Source organism: Sylvia atricapilla, chromosome 21 (assembly GCF_009819655.1).
Source record: "Sylvia atricapilla isolate bSylAtr1 chromosome 21, bSylAtr1.pri, whole genome shotgun sequence".
Taxonomy (NCBI): domain Eukaryota; kingdom Metazoa; phylum Chordata; class Aves; order Passeriformes; family Sylviidae; genus Sylvia; species Sylvia atricapilla.
In genome coordinates, this window is record NC_089160.1 from 3,753,358 (window position 1) to 3,773,012 (window position 19,655).

At 41.0% G+C, this 19,655-nt stretch overlaps 1 protein-coding gene across 1 annotated transcript; it reads right to left on the minus strand.

Moving 5' to 3' along the window:
- Positions 1-1,601: 1,601 nt before the first annotated feature.
- Positions 1,602-17,781, minus strand: CENPI (centromere protein I). The gene is made up of 20 exons (XM_066333993.1): positions 17,466-17,781; positions 16,664-16,801; positions 16,152-16,270; positions 15,003-15,110; positions 13,867-13,915; positions 12,767-12,813; positions 12,014-12,103; positions 10,421-10,549; positions 10,009-10,173; positions 9,645-9,765; positions 9,348-9,436; positions 8,919-9,036; positions 8,754-8,818; positions 8,145-8,230; positions 7,583-7,718; positions 6,706-6,830; positions 5,607-5,655; positions 5,217-5,450; positions 3,323-3,364; positions 1,602-2,563 (listed from the first exon to the last, which is right to left on the minus strand). Exons 1-20 carry the CDS (start codon positions 17,662-17,664, stop codon positions 2,417-2,419), a joined length of 2,256 nt encoding a protein of 751 aa, XP_066190090.1. The 5' UTR covers positions 17,665-17,781; the 3' UTR covers positions 1,602-2,416.
- Between the last annotated feature and the right edge of the window lie 1,874 nt (positions 17,782-19,655).

A 19,655-nucleotide genomic window follows, 5' to 3' on the forward strand; every position in this document is an offset into this window, starting at 1 on the left:
AAAGCCTGTAGAAGCCTTGTAACAAATAACATGCCAGAACAGTTTTTTCTTCTACAATTTCAGTGTCCACTTACCTGACAATGGGCAGAAACAGGCATGAGAGGTAAATCACTCATTTGTCACTTACCAGGAAATGGATGGGTCTTGACTTCATGCATTTTAGTTCTCAGAGCAGCTGTGGTCAGCCAAGTCTTGGAGCACATGCTCTTAACAGAAAATGGTTTGCAAAATTTGCTGGAATGATTCAAATGCAAAGAGCAAGCAAGAGAAAAAAGAAAATAGAAAAGGTACAGTAGAACATTGCTCCCCTAAAAGAGCCATTCTTCCACTCAAGTGCAATGCTACTCAGATAGTTAGAGGGGAAAAAAGAGAAAAATGTCTCCAAATATCAAAAAAGATGACTTACCACATCAGAAAAAAGCTAAAAGTCATCTCTAGTGCCCAATAATACCAGGCACATTTTTGCTGCATGGGATTGATTTTAAACATGCATCTTGTCCAACAAAAACAAACCAAAAAAAACCCTGAATTAAAATCAAGTTATCTGTCCTGTTGCTGTAGTCCTGCACCTCTAAGTGCCCAGCCTGTGTACTTGAATGACAAAACTGTGCACAGTTTGCTTAAATATTTTCACAACACAGGGTATAATAAAGACCTGTGATGCTGCAAGGCTTCCATATCATGATTCTGTGTTTTCTCCACCAAACACCAACATCAAGAGAAAACTGATCTCAGAGACCAGTAACTGTAAAACATTCAGTAAATCCTAAAGGATTCTGCTACAAGCTCCTTTAAATACATTTACACACATCACACACACTCTTAAGAACCTGGGCATCTTTCACAAGAGAAATGAAGCCTCTGGCAGCACTTCCAGGAATGCACCTTTCACAAACTCCAACCAGCACCCAACAGGAAGGCTGGTCTTCCTGGCTATTTCTTCTTTGAGATGTTGTGCTCCTTTCTCCACTGAACAAGGCTGCCATGCACACATCTGTCAGTGGGCCCAGGGAATCACCCCAGCATGGAAGAACAAGTCTAGTCAGAATTTGAAGACACCTGCATGGTGTAAGGACTAAGGTGTCCTTAGGGACTGCAGTACACAGCCTTTCCAGCATTAGTGGAAATAGCCTTTCCAACTTCTTTTTGAAGGTAGCTTCACAGAAAAATTATAAAACTCGTTATATGTTAGGGCCACATCTTGAAACATATCCACTTGGACGAATTTTTAATACGTGGAGTTTCTCTTGTTGAAAAAATATAATCAGGGTTTTGAAGATCTGTTTCTCTTGACAAAAATTAGCAAGCAGCACTTACACTACTTGAGATAACACAGATGACTGAGAAGGGAAACACTTTAGACATATTAACCAGAGGTACTTGAGCTGAGAACTGCGGTACTCAACCAGTCTGATTTTGAGGGGATGAAGAAAGGAAACATCTTGAGTGGCTCCAGAGTTGCTCTCAGGACTGATTCCTTTACTGAATCAAAGTACAAATTCACAATGCAAAATTCAGTATTATCTAACTCAACTCTCAAGTGGTTAACAGCCTTGTTTTACAGCAGAAGTAGAAAGCTCATTCATTGGAAACCTCAGTTCAGCTTCTCTCAGCTTCTACTCAGACTTAAAGTGAAATGACAGAAGATACATTTTGTAAAAGTTTTATCAAAATGACACATTAGAAATACTATACAGAATATAAATTATACATATGTATGCAAATATACAGCACCTACAGAGAAAGGAAAGTTACATTTGCACTTGTAGAAAATGGTGAGCTGGTGGCAGCATTCTAAGTGCTCAAATCAATAAACCATCAACTGAACACCAAGCTTTCCAGCTGTACTAGAACATCATTATAACCAAAGTTAGCATCAAAACTGTTCTGTGGGCCTCAAAATAAAAATTTATTTCAGGAGGGTCAGCCTGTTGAAAGTCATACAGGGTTCAACAGGGGATTGGGAAACTCACATTGCTCCAATCCAAGACACACGCAGCACCCCCTGAAAGGCTGATTAAGTTGCTTCTCGTTATTTGCTGGTGAGGAAGGCAAAGCAGTCAGGGGTCAACATTACTTATAAATGAAGCACCACTGCTCACTGTGGCTTTGGGATGGAAAATGTTTGTTTGTCAATCAAAACAGATACTCCAACAGAAACACTAGGGTGAAAAAGGTGGATGTTACATAACATAGAGCTCACCAGCTTCTAACCAGAGAAGTTTAGCAGGGACAAGAGGGGGTTCAGTGTTAGAGAAGCAAGCCAGGCTCAACATCTGTGTCTTCATTTCCACAGGAGAGATGTCTGTACAAAAGTGCAGCTAAGAGTAATTGCTCTGTTTCTCTCCTCTGAGGAAGGAAGAATTAGTGACAGTCCTTTAGAGTCTGCTAGTTTGCTCCAGATGACAGAAGAATTTCAGTGAGTCTCAGGGTCACTTTTCTGCATTCTCTGTTTGCTGCGAGAGGCCTGAGAAACACGACTGATGCTGCTCTCCACAAAAACCTTCAGCCCCTTCAAACCTTGGGAGTAGAGATATTCCAAGTACCAGTCCCACTTCTTCCCCTGCAAACCAGAAAGAGCAGTCAGATGCACAGAACAAAGCTCTACCTTTCCTAAGCCAATTTGAAAAGGTCTGCAAACTCTGCCTTCCTGTTGTGTGACATCTGTAAATACCCGGTGCACCGGGTGGCCTGCTGTTCCCAAATGCCCACAATTACACACTCTTAGATCTTTCTTTAATACTGATAGTTTTTATAAACCCCACTTCTAGAAAAAGAAAAGTCTATTGGATCAACAGGGAATCTGGCAGGAACTAAATGAAGATGGATATTAAAGCCTGCCTTCCATTGTTAGTGGTGATTCCTCCAGACCAGGTGTGAAGTGCAGTGTGACATAGGAAAGGAAACCAGCTGCCACTGCATTTGCTCAGTGGAGAATTCCTGTTCAAAGCTGTAGCAAAGCTACACATCTGTCTCAGAAATATAATATGAAGCAGAATTTATATTATCACTGGGCTTTAAGTGCATCAAGAATGTGACTTTTTCTGGAACTGCAGAGAACAATAAAGAGCACTGTCCTGACACTGCACTGACTCATGAAGGAAATACATAAAATCTCAAATCACAGATAAATAACTTCTCAAGTGTTGATGTCCTCTTGTGTGGCCCTGTTAAGAGACCGAATCAAAGCCTACAGCTGGAATTCTTCCTTTTCCAAAATTTTTCTAGAGTGTTTGTGAGTTTGGTGAATATTATAACCTCATCCTCTTCAACACAGCTACTAAAAATTGCCTGCTTTATTTACTAAAGCAAGAAATCTTACCTTGATCAATTTGAAGTTGAGGGTGGTATCATCAGGACAAATCTTAAGGAAATGGAACAAAACAATATCAAGTCAGATAAAAAGTTTCTAGGTCTCTGCAAAATCCTCTCCTAAATCAGGAATTGCAGGCATGCAAAGAAATGCAGAGATTTTTAATCCTGCTGCAGAGGGGGCTTCCATACCCTGCACAGAAGTGGCAAGGTAACATGTGGACCCTCTTGCCCATGCTGCAGCATTGCAGGATAGCAACAGGGAACATTCACAGGTATCTTTACCATTGTCTCTCTACAGTGTAAAAGTTTCCCTTTCAAAACATTTGAAATTCACAACAGTGAGAAAAAGCAAGAGGAGAGAACTGACACTGAGATCAGTGCTTGTGTTCCCAGTGCTGCAGAGCAGTGCCCTCTGGTGCTCAGCACTGCTGAAGAAAATGTGTCCCTGCAGCTCAACATTACTTCCTCCTGCCTTAAAACACATTTGTCATAGCTGCTAAACAAAATTTCTGCTAGCTCTACAGTAGGAAGAGCATGCAAGAATTCCCCACCAGAAGGATTTGGGGGATTTTTTAAGGGATTTTGAGGTTGAATGTTATTTGGTTTTGTGTTACAGTTGTTAGTTTGTAGTTTGGGTTTTTTTTTTAAATGCGCAAAACCTACAAAGAATTAGGAACTTGTGTCAGGGAAAGTTTAGGTTGGGTATCATGAAAAGATTCTTCCCATTGAGGGTGACTGGGCACTGGAACCCAGGGAAGTGGTGACAGCACCTAGCCTGACAGAATGCAAGAATTGTCTGGAAAACACTCCCAGGCACAGGGTGGGATTCCTGGGCTGTCCCCTGTAGAGGCAGGAGGAATTAGGCTTTATGATTTTTGTGGGTCCCTTCCACTACAGGACACTCCATGATTTTAGGAAGCCTCAGAACAAAAATTATGTGGACAAAACACATGAGATATATATAAAACTTCTTTCCTTGGTCTAACAAAACCAAAATAGCTTCCTTGAGCCAAGACAAAATCTGAGTTTAATCAGCAGCAAGACACAAACTAGCTCGATTCAGGACACTGAGCACATAACAAAGGCAAATTTGTCAAGTGTTCCTAACCAGAATTCTTTGCTTCAACTTCTCAGGTGCCCCTTGCTGCATCCCAGGAGTCACACCCACACTTGCCTCAAGCCTCCCAGCGTTTCTCACAACGAACTGGCATCTTTCTGCAGCCCTTGGACAACCTACAAAACCTGGTTTCTTGGAGTAGCACACACATCTTGGGACAATAACAGCTCTGGCAAACTGCTCCCTGCATTCTTCAGCAGCTGCACTGAACACATGAGGGCACCCACAGTTCAAGAGAACTCATGGCAGAACTCACATCAGACAAGACAGCTCCATGTTATCTTACCTCTATACTTGAAGCAGCTACTTGGATTTCTATTTTAATAAGCCAAAAAAGCTACCACAAAAGCCAGAAAGCACTGCTGACAAATTCTACCATGAACAGCTGTATATAATTTAACCATGTATTTCTTGACTGTCTAGAGTTCAAATATTTAGCTCACACTGCCTATTTTGTGGGGCAGAATGCACATTTGGTAAGCTTTTCTGAAGTTTTATTTCATTTATCAGCTATTTTAGTTCTATCTCAAAATTCTAGAGTTCTATCCCATAAGTACAAATTTACATCCAAAACTGCTATATTCATACATTCAGCTGCTTTCATACCACACAAACACTCTTCAAATTGTGCCATTAATTTGACAATCACAGAATGCCACAGCACCTTTTGAAAGCTCAGTTACCTCCAGTAGTCAGCCAGGACACAGAGACACTTCTCTAGAGAAACAGTCAAGACAGAACATCAGGTGCCATGAAAGATCCAAATCTTGGCCTACACCATTACCTGCTTCAGGAATTCAACAGAGTAGCACATCATGGCTGGATGATAGACAATGTTAAAGCTGCTTTTTAGTTCCTTCACTGCAGTTTTAGACAGCAGTTCATCATCCATACGAAGACCTTGGGGGTGAATGTCCTTCTGGAATACACTGGATGTCCACAGACAGCCCACCATAGCTATTATGTACTGGTTGTACTCTTGGTATGTCTGGTTACTGAACTTGAACTGCAGTATATTCTGAGGGGAGGAAAGAAAAATCAATAAATAACATCCTCAAAGCAGCTGTGTGCTCCCTCCAATCCTTAAAAGATGGCCATTAGTACACTTCCCCTCTACTCAACCCAATTCCTTGCTACAGTCTGTTCTACCACATAACAGATTTGTCCACAATACCTTTTTAGTCAGCTCATTTTCTTTTGCAGCCACCAAGTTAGTTCGATACCTGGGGGGGGGAAAAAAAAAATTTAGAGGCCTATAAATTTTTACTACATGCCTGTGTTGAGAAAAGCTGGAGGAATGTATCAAGAAAGCTTATTTTCACCATGAGAAAGATCATCAAATTTTATTGGTGAAAGACATGAAAAAGAATTCAAAGGGACTTTATCACATGGCAGAGTAGGAACAGATCTAATAATTTTAGTCTCTTAAATGATTCACACATGAACAGTTTGCCTGGGACAGTCACATTCATAAATGCAACACACAAGAATGAACACCCAGCCTTAAAATCAGGAGAGAAATGCAGCGTATTTTTAAGAAGGGAGACTTTCATTCACTAAGCAAAGAAACAGAAGCCACTGGAAGTAATGCAACTTGACAGTTTTTCTATATAAAAAGCACTAGTTCTTCTTATTTCCTAGAGACCTTCCTGTCATGTTAATTACCCTGCAGATTCCTTAGAGAAAAAGCCACATGGAGAGCCCTGCACCAGCTGTCAGCTATTGGCCACTCTCCTCAGATGCAGCCACTGGAACTAACAAGGCCAAGAAGCACATCCTTGGTAGATCCTGCAGAGCAATAAACAGTGCTGTCTTTGGCCTTGCCAGCAGCACAAGGCAGTCCCAAATTCCTGGAGTTTGGAGGTGGAAGAAGTGCTTCCTACTCAGCACATGATAGCATTTGTAAGGAAAAGCTCAAGTGTAGTAGCTAAAGTACAGGAGTGAGAAGTTGTAAAGTTACTACTGTTAATTCCAGCTGGCTGACTAGTTCTCTCAAAGCAACAGGGGAACTTCTGCCTTCCCATATCAAAGATATGGAAATATTACCAGGAAAGAGGTCAGAATCCTGCTCTTTTGAATAAAAGACTGAAAAAAAAATAAAGTAAAACTACAGCTATAAAATCCTTTATCATGAAAGCTGGACACGAGTGGAATTTTCACCTTTGCCTTGCATGGCAAGAAGTAGATCCCAGGTTTTTTACAACAGTCATTTCATTTCCAGAAGACTGAAAGAGAAGACAAGGAGTCCCTGCAGCCCACACCTGTTGTAATACCTGTACATAATGTGGCAGAGCTGATTCAAGTTGACAGAATCCATGCTGAGCAGTGCTGGGTAGAAAACCCCAGCAGGAGGCATGATCAGCAAAGGCAGGTTGTACTTCAGGTATATGTCACACACCTGCAGGAATGAATCACATCCAGGCTGATTATTACTGCCAAAGTAATGATTATCACAAACTCTCAAGCAAGTAAGAGCAACAGAGGGCATGACACTGAATTTCAGCCAGATCCATCAACTTCATCCAGAAGGGAAGGCCAAGGTGTCATATGCAAGTGTTGTTATCCATTAGTTTTGTGAATTTTTAATGGACAATTCAGTTACAAATAGATCCCAGAACTATCATTGTTTTTTCAGCTATTCCAAACCTAAACTGTAGGAGCTGTTGCTGTTACAGCATGGCTGAGTTCACAATAAGCACAGCTACAGAGAGGACATGAGGAAGCTGGAGGATAGACTTAAGGCTATTTGATGCTGTTCAGATTGCCTACAGCACAAACTAGGAAAAAACCCCACATTTTATAGAAACATTTAAGGAAAAAACATAAGGTATGTTGTTTGAAATTGAACTGATCACTGTTCTTTTCCTTAAGTCAGCATTAAAAAACAGGTTATGGCCTACTCTTACTTCTCCTGCCTCAGTTCACCTCTGAATTAAGAGCAACCACTTTCTAGCAGCATATTTAGCTCTGCCTGTGGATGCAACAACAGCAGCTTTCACCTGTAGACCTACCAAGTATTTGGAATATTCTGGCATTTAATCACAAAGTTCTGTAAACTAGAATAAGGAAGATGTTTTTATGCTCCGGCTTGAAAATGCAAACAGCCTTAGGAGTACTTGAAAAGAAAGCCAAAATGGCTGGGATACACACAGTCTCATAGAAATCCAGAATGAAGTACAGCAAGAAGGTGGAATTGCTTTCCAAACGCAGTCCAACGGTAGAGATCCGTCCCACAAAGTGAACCAGCTCAGCCACCTTGTTCACTTGTTCAGAGAGGGTGGTGTTCCTGCAGCAATGACATGGCACAATGTGACAGACACGTCTTTGCAAACAGCAACATGGAAAATGGTAAAACAAAATTGAGGTTTATGCTTTTGCCCCATCACATACTCAACAACTGACACTTGTTCTTCAACACAGCCAGTAACACAGAGTTATCAGGACCATTGTAAACACCCAGCTGTTAAGTGTTATGAGGATTTTGAATTCTGGACACTTCCATTTCCAGTGTCAGCAGAAATACTTCTAAAGAAAGACAAAGAACAGGCTTGACAAGGTAGCTTACAGGTATTCTGATATAGCAGAATCATAACAGCATTTTTAACCTTCTGGTTGGTCTTTATGCTGGGTGTTAGGGCTAGACTATAGATCTAAATACACCAGTGAGCAACACACACAGAGCATGGCTTGCATGCTTCAAAAACAAACTTACACAGAAGAAAACTCAAAATCCACTTGAATCGCATTGCAATTTAACCAGTTCTGCAACAGCTGTTTCAGGCTCTCAAGAACACTGCACTGTAACAGGCAAAAAGAAATCAGGTTTATGACAATTTATGCAAGTGAATAATTCAGAACAAAGAATGCCTTGAAATTGGCATATCCAAGGAAAGGTACCAGGAGTTTCTCAGGAGCAGTGACATAGTTGCATGACAGAGCTTTAGTTCAGCCCCTGAAGCTGAATGTATGTGTTGTATATAGCTTTTCCTAGAGAATGTGAATTTCAAGTAGTGAAAAAAACGGCAATCAAACACTTTTAACAAGTAGTTAAAACTGCAATAAAACAAATAACTATTGTGTTGTGTGCTATCAGTTCTTTTTATCTCCAGTGCCTCAGCCTAATTCCAGTCAAAAAAGAAAGATATCTTAAAGGCACCAATTTCCTAAAAAAGTTAAACTGTAAGTATATATTTTATCCTGTTTGAGCACAGACTTCTCAAAAAGATGTTTCCTATACAACCCCTCAGACTGCTACACCAAACCCAAGTACAGATAGCAGTATCAGCCAGAAGTAAACAGCCATTTTGTTCACTTAAATTACCTTGAAGTAAATAGATGATGTGAAAAAGAGCTGTGCCAGGGTATCATAGAGATATGACTTAATGTCTGAAAAAAAATGAAAAAGCAGTATGAGATCAGTGCAAAAATTCTATGCCTCAGGATATCCCCACTATCCAAGCTCACCCCAAGGATCTGCAGCACATACCAGACAAACTGCTGAGGGGGATCCAGCTCACGAGTCTGAGGACTTCTGAGTGGCAGCAGAAGCCATCCCAGAGAGGAAGGGTCTTGTACAGGAACTCTTCACAGGCAGAAAATCCCTCCTGCAAAGCAGAAGAGAAGCACTCAAAAATTCATCTGACTGCAGCTTGCCACACTCGCATCACTCTCGAGAAGGTAAGAGGCTTATGCCTCCTCTTCCTGCCATCCTTGCCAGGACATCCAAATTATCACTCTTAGATTACATTTCCTGCAGAAAACAAGGTCATTTCCAGAATACTGATTTGTCATAGGTAAAGGTATTTTAATCACTTGAGTCACTGTCTCAGAAATACTACAGGAAACAGGTAAGTCCCAGAAGTTCTTTAAGGGAAGACTTTGTGAAACCCTTGACTTCCACAAAACATGCACTTACCTGCAAGAAACATTCTGCCTTGTAGATAGATTCCAGGAAGCTCTTGAATTCTTCTTCATTTGGGTTATCAACCACACACCAGGTGCATTCTGAACAGGAGAGAATACTGTACTTGAATATGAGCACAGCAAAAATGAGCACAATGAGAAACCAAATTCAGTTCTCCTCCAGTAGATGTTTTAACACTATGGTTATCACTGTAAATCTGAATAGCAATCTGAACACTTACTGAAAAGAGTGAAAAGCCTCAGACATCCTTTAGCTCCCTTCCTCACAAGTCAATACTACAGTTCCTACCTTCCTGAAGCATCTGGCCCATCCAATAGTAGAGCCTCAGGTAAATAGATTCATCTTTCACACAATTCATGTAATGAAGCAATAAAGGGTTTGTTAGCACTGAACCCATCTGGGAAGGAAACTGCAAGAAAAAAAGAAAAGAAATAATTATTCTGTATTTACATCAATAAACTCCCAGAGAATCTCATGTCCAATCCTTTTACCAGCAACAGGATCATTCCCAGCACTCATCCACCATCCTCAGGTAGGACTAGATGTTCTGCTAGAATTAGATAGCCCATACACTACTCACATATAAACAGACCATGGAGGAACACATCCTTTGATCTCCCAAAACATTCACCAAGACCTCCCTGAAACTCACCTCTAGACGGTGGATATTTTTTAGGAGCTGAGGGAAAGTCTTCAGCTGCTCCACTGGAAAAGGCACGTTTGTATTGTACAAACAAACAGGGTTCTTTCCCCTGACCCCTTCTAAATTATTTGTGTTTGTACTGCTTGCAGGTATAACCAACTGGGCATTCCATTTCTGTAGAAAGGAAACACAAATGACTCTGCTTCCAAAACTGGCTGCACTCATGAACAGTATTCCCAGAAACAACCAGTTTTACAAAAAAAGGTATCCAGACTTTCATTATAATGGATTGTTGCATTTTTCTATAATTACTCCCCGCTTTCAGTCCTGAAACAAAGCCATATTCCCATTACTTGCCAATATTCATAATGAAAATCACTACTTAGCACCTTCTAGGGTGTGCCTTAGGCCCATGACATACCCTTTTTCGTGACTGAGGTTGAGATGTGCCTAAAAACATTGCCTGGGACAGGGGAGAGATTCCCTGGTTTCTTTGCCTTACTGCAGTGATTGCTGCTTTCCATGGGCCCTCGGAATTCTTGAAGAAAGTCTGGAAACAGAAATCAGACATCCATGCAAGAAGCCAAGCTAAGACAAAGCAACAGAAAGATCACTTTCTATTCTGATAAACATCATCACAGTCACATAGAGACACTCAACTCCATTAGATGGATTTTCAAAGCACAGAACTCCCATCATTCCTCAGTTTCATCCCCTTTGGTCTACAATTCAACAGTTGGGCTTTTATTCCCTTTGGAAACAACATCCCCCTTTTCAGAAGCAAATCTCCAACAGTTCTATTTTATAATCTTAATTCAAACCAAACATCAATTCATAGATTAAATATCAAGTATACATTTTAATTAAACAGGACCAAGGTAGACTCATGCAATTAATAGAAAGACTTCCTGAATTCAGCATCAGTGACACCCACATAACAGAACAATGCCATGAATAACCAAATACTCCAATTAATGTAGGCATTACTACAGAAAACTGGAAAAGCTGACACCTTTTCTGCACAATTTTTTTTTGACATTTCAATGCCAAACAGTCTTTAAATTCTAATCAAGTGCCAAACCATCACAAAACTATTCAGATTGGCTTGAACCTAGCTATTCAAGCTTTTAGTACACAACACAGTGTGTTCATAAAGATATTTTAAGAAATATTTGGGATCTAGTTGCTAGTAATTTACTGCATTATCTGTTCATGATAAAAAATGTAAATTCTATGACATATGACTGTGAAACACAATGCAAAGTATAAATTTAGAGAAGAATATAAATACATAAGCTGACTGAAATAAAACTGATTTTATTTTCTAGAAACTCAACTTGCCTGCATATAAATAAAAGTGTCTGTTCTAAAAAAACAAACAAAAACATTAAACTTTTAAGTCTATCCCATTGAAAGAAAATTTTGTTGCACAACTTAGGCCTCACCAACTCCTGTTTTCTTTTCTATATCTGGTTCTGCTACAGGTTTCTACTTGGTCAAAGGGCTGAGCACACTCACAGCCCTCTCTAAAAGGGGAGTAATTTTCTTCTGTTCCCTGCAGCTCTGACAAATCAGCTTCCTATATTTTTTTACCTGCTTTTTTCTCACTGCTATGACACAGGCTTTCCAACTGCAGAGCTACTTACTGACTTCCACTGTCATTTGTACTTGAGAATGGCAGCAATTAGAACAATGCCTTGACAAATTAGACAGCTTGCTTCCTGCAGAATTTAGTATTGTGTGAAACAAGTCAAACCCAGCAGGAACACCAAAAGAAGGATTAAAGTAATCCTCAAAATATAAAGGTAGATGTCATTCCTTACCAAATCATCTCATTGTGCTAAGAAGAAACAAAACACAACACAAGGAATCCCCATCTAAACCAAATTTTACTCAGTGAAAAGAGGAAATAGAATTAATCTTCACCAGTAAATCTGCTATAGCTTAAATAGAAAGCTCCATGCAAATACTGTAGTAAATCCTGGTTTTGAATTGACTAAATCTAATTCCTTACCTTCGTTTTCCCAGGAAGGGTTATGGTCACCTGTTCTGGGCAGAAAAGTTTGTAAAGTGACAGCAGAGCTTGCAGATGAGACTGTGCTCCCTGTCAAATAACAGAACAAGAGGGAAAACACGTGCGGTGTGTTTTTAATATAGAAACTGAATGCTGTATTTTAGAAGCAAAAAAAACCCCAGTGATCAGTAAAAGCTAAATCTAGATCTTCTAGAATCTAAATTCTAGATCTTCTCAAGTAACCATAGATAAACAACTGAAAGTGACAGAAACAAACTGGGTCAATGACATAACTATAGGAAGAGGACTGAAGGCCTTTCTGTTGTCATAACTGATAAAGAATTTAACAGCCAAAGTGATAATAAGAAAACACTGCTATAATAATATATTTCTTTTAAAAAAGGGAGCAAGGTCCTTTGCAATCTTACATTTTTCAGTCATGTTTGCTACTACTTGAAAAAGGAAGATGACTAGAAAATAAAAACTGTAATAGATAAACGAAATTTTCCCTTGCTTCAGAGATTTCACCATACCTGGTCACAAAGCATTGAGCTTTACATATATCACTGCATGTGCTCACAAAACACACATGAAAATTAGGGATGCACAGGCAGGAGAGAAACTTTGATGCTACAAAGACTAAAACCTACAATTTCAAGTCCAGCCACTCTTCCCCACTCCATAAGGACATTAGTGTTACAAAGTGCATAATTAACAACTGTTCAAATTCTACAAGGTCTGAAATAAACTCACCATTTTTGCTTGGAGTTCAAGCAGTCTCCTAATCCGAAAAGGCTTGACTGGAAATACAATTAAGAGTATAAAGGATTTTAAAAATACCATATCAGACATTTAAGCAAAAGTTACGTAAGTAACATTTTTAATATAAAATCATGACAAAGCAAGCAGAATAATTCTATTTCTAGGGTAATGGAGAGGCAAGCATTACACAAATTTTGTCTAAACTACCACTCATTCTTCCTTGCATTAAAAGCACAATATTGGCTAATCATTTTACCACCGGGTGTTGGGGGTTAGGTTTGTTCCTTTTTTACTCTAAAGATTTTTTTCCTCAAAAGTTACCAAGGAAAGTAAGTGTTGGATACTTTAGGAGCACTTAACCAAAAACAAAGAGGTGGCCAAAGCTGGGAGGGAGAGATAAGTGTGTTTTGGGGCAAGTAAAAGACAGAGCTTGAGGCAGCTTGGTAATTTGTTTTTCAGCGTTGTTCAGGGAAGAGAGAACGGCTGCTAGAAGAGTTCACTGTCTCTGGAGGGGTCCAGTCCTGGGAAATCTGCCATCATCTGCTCGCCCTGGAATTCTGAGCTTCTCTGCTGCCCTGTGGGAGCTGGGCCAGCCCTGCCCTGCCATCGTGGTTTTGTCAGCACTGCTGCTCTTGCTACAGTGTGACCCTGCACTCCCTGCCCCGCCGGGACATCCTGCCATCCCAGCCACCAGCTCAGGACTTTTCCACTGTTCCCAGCTTGGTGCTCTGAGGATCCTACCAAGACCAAACTGCCCTGGGTTTTTGTGAAGCAAAGACCTCGAGGTTCTTGATACTGTTTTTGTTATTAATGCTGTAGTTGTTGCTTTTGTTTGCTTTGTTATACATACTAGTAAAGAACTGCTATTTCTATTCCCAAATCTTTTGCCTAAAAGCCTCTAACTGCAAATTTATAATTGGAAAAAAGGAGGGTGGGGAGTGGTTTACATTCTCCTTTCCAAGGGAAACTCCAGCTTTCCCTGGCAGATACCTGTCTTCCCAAACCAAGACAGCTGGATTGGAAGAAAAGGCAGTACCAGCAAATAGAATCAGAAATAAAATGGTATTTCAGCTCACACAGATGAAACTCACCATTTTCTTTTCTGGTCAGCAGGTAGAGCACGTGGCAGACATAGGGGCACTGCAAAGCAAAGGCAGCCATGAGCTCTTCTGCTGCTGCAGACACACAGCCAGGACACACAAAAAGCATCACAAGAGACAGCCCCAACTTCATTTAAAACTTCATCTGCACTGTGAGCAGTCCTGACAGTAACCAAGCTATTTAATTAACTTGGATCATTTCTTTTGGAACGCAGTCTAGAAATTATAAGAGTCAGCAGTGAAAGTGCAATTACATTTTCAAAAGGAAAGGCACCTTTGAACCAATATACTTTTTCAAAGCTTTTAACTGCAGTTGAGGCTGTAAGCATCTTAAATTAGTTTCAAACCAACTCTGGTGCACTTTCCAATTGACCCATCATGTCTGAAAAAGCTATTTTAAACATTAAGGACTTAAATCCAGTTTTATGGAAAGATTGTAACCAAAGTTAATCTAAAACCATCAAAAACATTACAAGAAATATAACTCAGAACTTTGGGAATTTGTTTTAGCCACACAATATCCTAAACTGAAAGAATATTAACAAAATTTCATATGTAGCATGACTGCCAAGAACATCTTAGTATGCACTGAATCCAAATACTTCAAAATGCCTAGATTTTACAGTTGCCATATGGCAGAAATTGCCTGAATGCTTATTCTCTTTAAGATATATTTCAAATTAATTAAGTAGAACAGCAATTAGTTTCTTCCCTTATATAAACAGTGCTCTAAAATGGTTTTTTTTCTTCTTTTTACCCAAGGTTTACAAGTCAGTTTTTGCCCAAGAGCAGGAAACTTTACCTGCTGACATCTGACAATCCCAGAGACCACTGATACTCTTGAGAATTTAGACAGAATAAATGGTCACACTCTCTGTGATACAGCATAGCAATTCTTGGAAACATGTTTAAGCAGACAGACCAGAAAAATCTTACAGTACTTGCCTGTTTATGGATCTTAATAACCCAGCAATCTTATAATGCAAAGAGAAAATAAAAAAGAAAATCCAATCATCAAAAAATGGTCTCTAACCAACACCTACTCCAGACTAATTCTAGCATTAATATGCATACTACTAATGAACATTTAGATTTGTCAGTTCCATATGTTCTTCAGCTCGACTTACCAGCTTCTCATCTTGCAGGAAGAAGAAGAAGAAACCATAGAGGGCATTAATTTGATCCTTGTGATCAATGAAGTCAAACACTGTGATCAGCCACTTGAAAAAAAGCAGCTGCAGACAGGAAACAAAAATCCAGGTTACATTAGGTGATGGGCAAAAGCAAGGCAGAGGAATCAGAAGCCATCTCCAGAGATACAATCAGTGAGGATACACACCAACCTCAAGGAGAACCAAAGAGCTACAAACAGTTCAGGGGCCATTCAGATGAAGGAAGTCTACCAAGGGATTCACCAGTTAAACAACGGGGCCCCATCACTGCTCTTGGCAACTGGGTTTTGGTTTCCATAACCATGGGACCCTATTTGTGTATCAGTGGTGATTGAGAGAGAGGGAATCCAATAAATGGGACACATGTGGGCTTAGCCTGGAGAAATGGAGGCTCACTCTTTACAATTCCCTGAAAGCAGGCCGAAGTGAGGCAGGGGCTGCTCTCTTCTCCCAAGTACAAAAATGATAGGTCAAGAAAAAACAAGGAAAAAAGTTCTGCCAGAGAGGCTGAGATTGGATAACAGGAGAAATTTCATCACTGAAAGGGTTGTCAAGCACTGGAACAGACTGCCCAGGGAAGTGGCTGAATCCCCATTTCTGGAGGGATTTAAAAGATGTGCAGCTGTGGGGGGGCATGGTTGACTTGGCAGCATTAGGTTAATGGTTGGATTCTGTGGTCGTAATCTTTTCCCATCTAAATGATTCTATTAAGTAAACCTTTGAGCAGACCATGTGAACATAAAAGATTCTTTTCCTAATGTTAAGTCATGCTGCCACAACCAAGGTGCACATAATCTAAGTGACACCTCACTGAAAGGATGCCTCACACAGCAGAAGTATTTCACAGAAATGGTGGTGGAGACACCATTCTTGAGGAGTTCAGAGATACAAGACAAACAGGAACCAAATCTCCACTGACACTTTTAATGTGTTTCTTGATTCCCATTGCTGTTCCAGCAATGGGCATCTCTGCCAGTCTTGGTAAAAGACAGGATCTTGTGTAAGACCTTGTGTAAAGCCCCAGAATTTCTGACTCCTCAAAATAATATGTTCTTATGGTTCCTGTGCAGAAGCAATAACTACTGTAAACACTCAGTAAGTTACCTGGATGTTTCCTGAGCATTTGCTGACACAGAGCCAAGACACAGCTGTAACCACAGAATTCTCTGGTATCACTGAGGCAGGAATCAGGCTCTTCAATAAACGAGTATTTACTGTATCAGCTGGGGAAAAAAAAAAAAAAAAAAAAAAAAAAAAAAAAAAAAAAAAAAAAAAAAAAAAAAAAAAAAACCATATTTCAAATTAGATAGTGCTCATGTATCAGGTTCTTCAATATTGTTTTGCATCTTAGGTCAAAATTCCATCTGAACAAAAGTATGTAGAGCTTTCTTGCTCAAAGAAATTGTGTATAAGAATCTAGTAAGGACTTACCTATGCCTCAAAACAACAACAAATTATTCATTCCAGCTTAACAAAAGCAAATGAAAACTATACTGAAGCATGCCAGAAAAATTAATTCTGTACTTCAGTACCATAAACACATTATCTCAGCAGGTTTGATAAAAGGGGAAAGGCACATTCACAGAAGATACAGCAGCAGTACAGAAATGCAGTACCAAATTTGCCACTGAACGCCGCATTCAGCAGTATCTCAAACGCTTCAGGGGGCAGCCCTTGTTTCAGGGCAGTGCTTTCCACAACATCCAAGTGTCTTTGCAGAACACTGTTCTTCTTCAGGGCAACACGGCCTTGAACTAGGAAAAACAAATAAGCACAGGATGAAACAACTTCTGAACAGAAATTAACTCAGAGCTCCTCTGAACTGTCCCCGCACATACTCCTTTTTCTTCACATGGTAACACAGCAGAAAAACTTTTCAGACATTAAGAACCATTACATAGCTCTGGGATTAAAGAGAAAAAACAGAAGTAAAACTATTCTAAAATTACTGATATTTATATTTATTAATATTTAATAAATACTTAGAGATACTTCTTACAAGCCCACATAGTGACAGGATAAGGGGAATGGCTTCAGACTGAAGGAGGTTTAGATGGGATATTGGAATAAAATTGTTTGCTGGGAGGGTGGTGAGGCCCTGGCACAGGTTGCACAGAGAAGCTGTGGCTGCCTCATCCCTGGAAAGTGTTCAAGGCCAGGCTGGATGGGGCCCTGAGCAACCTGATTTACTGGAGGGTTTCCCTGCCCATGGCAGGGGGGCTTGGTCCTTCCAATCCAAACCATTCTATGCAATTTTTTTTTTACATAGTAGTAACATAAACCTTTTAAGACATTACAGAAATAATACATAGCTCAGGCAATAAAGAGGGAAAACAGATAAAAATTAATTTTTTTTAAAATTAAGAATGTAGTTATTATGTTCTCAATCCTAGATAACCACCCAAAAAATTCTCTTACCTTTCTCCAAGTACCCCAAAGCTTGCTCTAGAGACCCTTCCTGGCTATCATAGTTTTGCTCATTAACAGACCGATGATGCCGCAAACTTTTTTCAGAGTCAGTTCTCTTCCCTTTTCTCCATGCAGAAAGATCACTTTGGCTTTTTCGGCGAATGTGCAGAGGCTCCTTTGGGGTCCTGGAACTCCTCCTTCCCTCCATCTTTTCAGACTCTCAGCTGAGAGTGGAGAATTTTATTCATTTGAGTCATATGAGAGCTAATCCTTCACTAGGTAAGAAAAGAGATCAGCCAAGGAACATCCGAGAGCTGGTTCCCTGCAAGGAAAAGAAACCTGTTTTCCTGACAAGCAGATTTTAGAGGCATTCTGTATAACACAAGAGTAAATTCAGAAGAAATAGTTTAGAACCAGCTGCTCCCCAAAAGATCAAACAAGAGCCTCAAAGATGCACAGGCAACAGTATCAAAACTCTCATCTTACATTAAAAAAGAAAAAAATTCCTTACTAAAAATTAGCACAAGGTTCTTTCAAGTTCAACATTTTCTGACACAATATATAGTATTTTGATTTTAAAAATCAACATAATCAGAAAGTTAACAAAACACCACCAAGTTTTCTTCTGAGTTAATTTTGTACATTATTATTTTCCTTATTTGTATCGTATATGCCAATACAACCAGTCAACAAGTCACGATTTTCTGCAAGGTTATGTACAGATGTTAGAGGATTGCATCAACATTTTTCTTCCTATTTCACAAAAATTTAATTCTGCTGCAGCCTTCCTACTAACCAGCTTGGATTAGAAAAACCAAGAAATTTTGGTAAACTTCCAAATGAGGCATAAGAGCTACCAACAGTGCCAAACTGCACAGCCGTGTGTGAAATACAGCCACAAAAAGTGGCGTTTTCTCCTCATTATACTGGAGAGGTCAGCCTTTTACTCACAAAATAGGAAATTTTGCTACAGTTTCCTGAATTTGGTAGAGTGTGCACCCCTGTCCCAGGACTGCTGGAACCTGTTTTTCCTGACACAACAAAACAGGATGACTTTCAACTCATATTCCCTCGCCACCTCTCACTTCCTTACGAGGTTAGGATCATCACTATTCCCCTATAGGTTTGTTTGTTATTTCCCTGTGCAGCAAATCTCGGTGACCACACTCCGGAATACAGCAACAGCTTTCTCTCAGCTCCCTCAGCACATTCTCTACATGTGTTTTGTTTTCTTTCTGCAGGAGCTCTATCAGAAACGCTTGGTGAAGAAGAGAGCAGCTGGAAGGGCGGCTCCGGCAAACAGTGACCCGCTCTGCGCAGCCCCTCGGTGCCAACACGAGTGTGGCAGCGGCACTCCTCACCCTCCTGCCCAGCAGTCCCCATCGCGACTCCCTCAGGGCCACCCCGAGGGGACAGAGGGCGTGAGGGCTTCCAGGCCCAGCCCAGAACGGAGGCTCCGGCGCCCTCAGAGAAGCGGCGAGCCCCGTGACCCTCAGTGAGGAGGCGGGCAAGGGAAAGAGAGAGTCACTGACCACCCCCTTCCCACGGCCATTAACCTTCCCGCTGCCCTGATCACTGACCACCGCCTCAACCACCACCTTCCACAACTACTGACCATTTAACAATCGCCTTCCACCGGCTCCAACCGTCTCCGCATTCAAACCCTGCCGCCACCGCCCCGCGCATGCGCACTGACCGTCACCGCCCCGCGCATGCGCACTGACCGTCACCGCCCCGCAGCGCCGCGCCTGCCCGGCGCGTTCCCGTCTGCCCTCCCAGCCGCGCATGCGCAGCGCCGTCACCGCGCGCAGGAATGACAGAGGCACTTCCGCCCTTCCTGCGCCGGGCGCTGCTGCGCATGCGCAGGCCGTGAGGGGCGGGAATTGTCCGTGAGGGGCGGGAATTGTCCGTGAGGGGCGGGAATTGTCCGTGAGGGGAAGGGTCCCCGTCCCTCAGGTGTCTCCTCATCGCTCGGGCTGGGAACGGCGGCCTAAGGTTACGTTTTAAAAAAAAGACAAGGGGACGGGAAAAAAAGGCACATATAAAGGAAGGCAGTAAGCCTGAGGGCGCTCGGAATGAAATGGACGGCGTGGAGATAAGATAGAAAAGCGCGTGGAGGAAAAAATAGAATTAAAGAAAAAAAAAAAGAGTAAATTAGCATCGAGATCTTACAGAAGGAGTGGATCTGTTCTTGTCAGT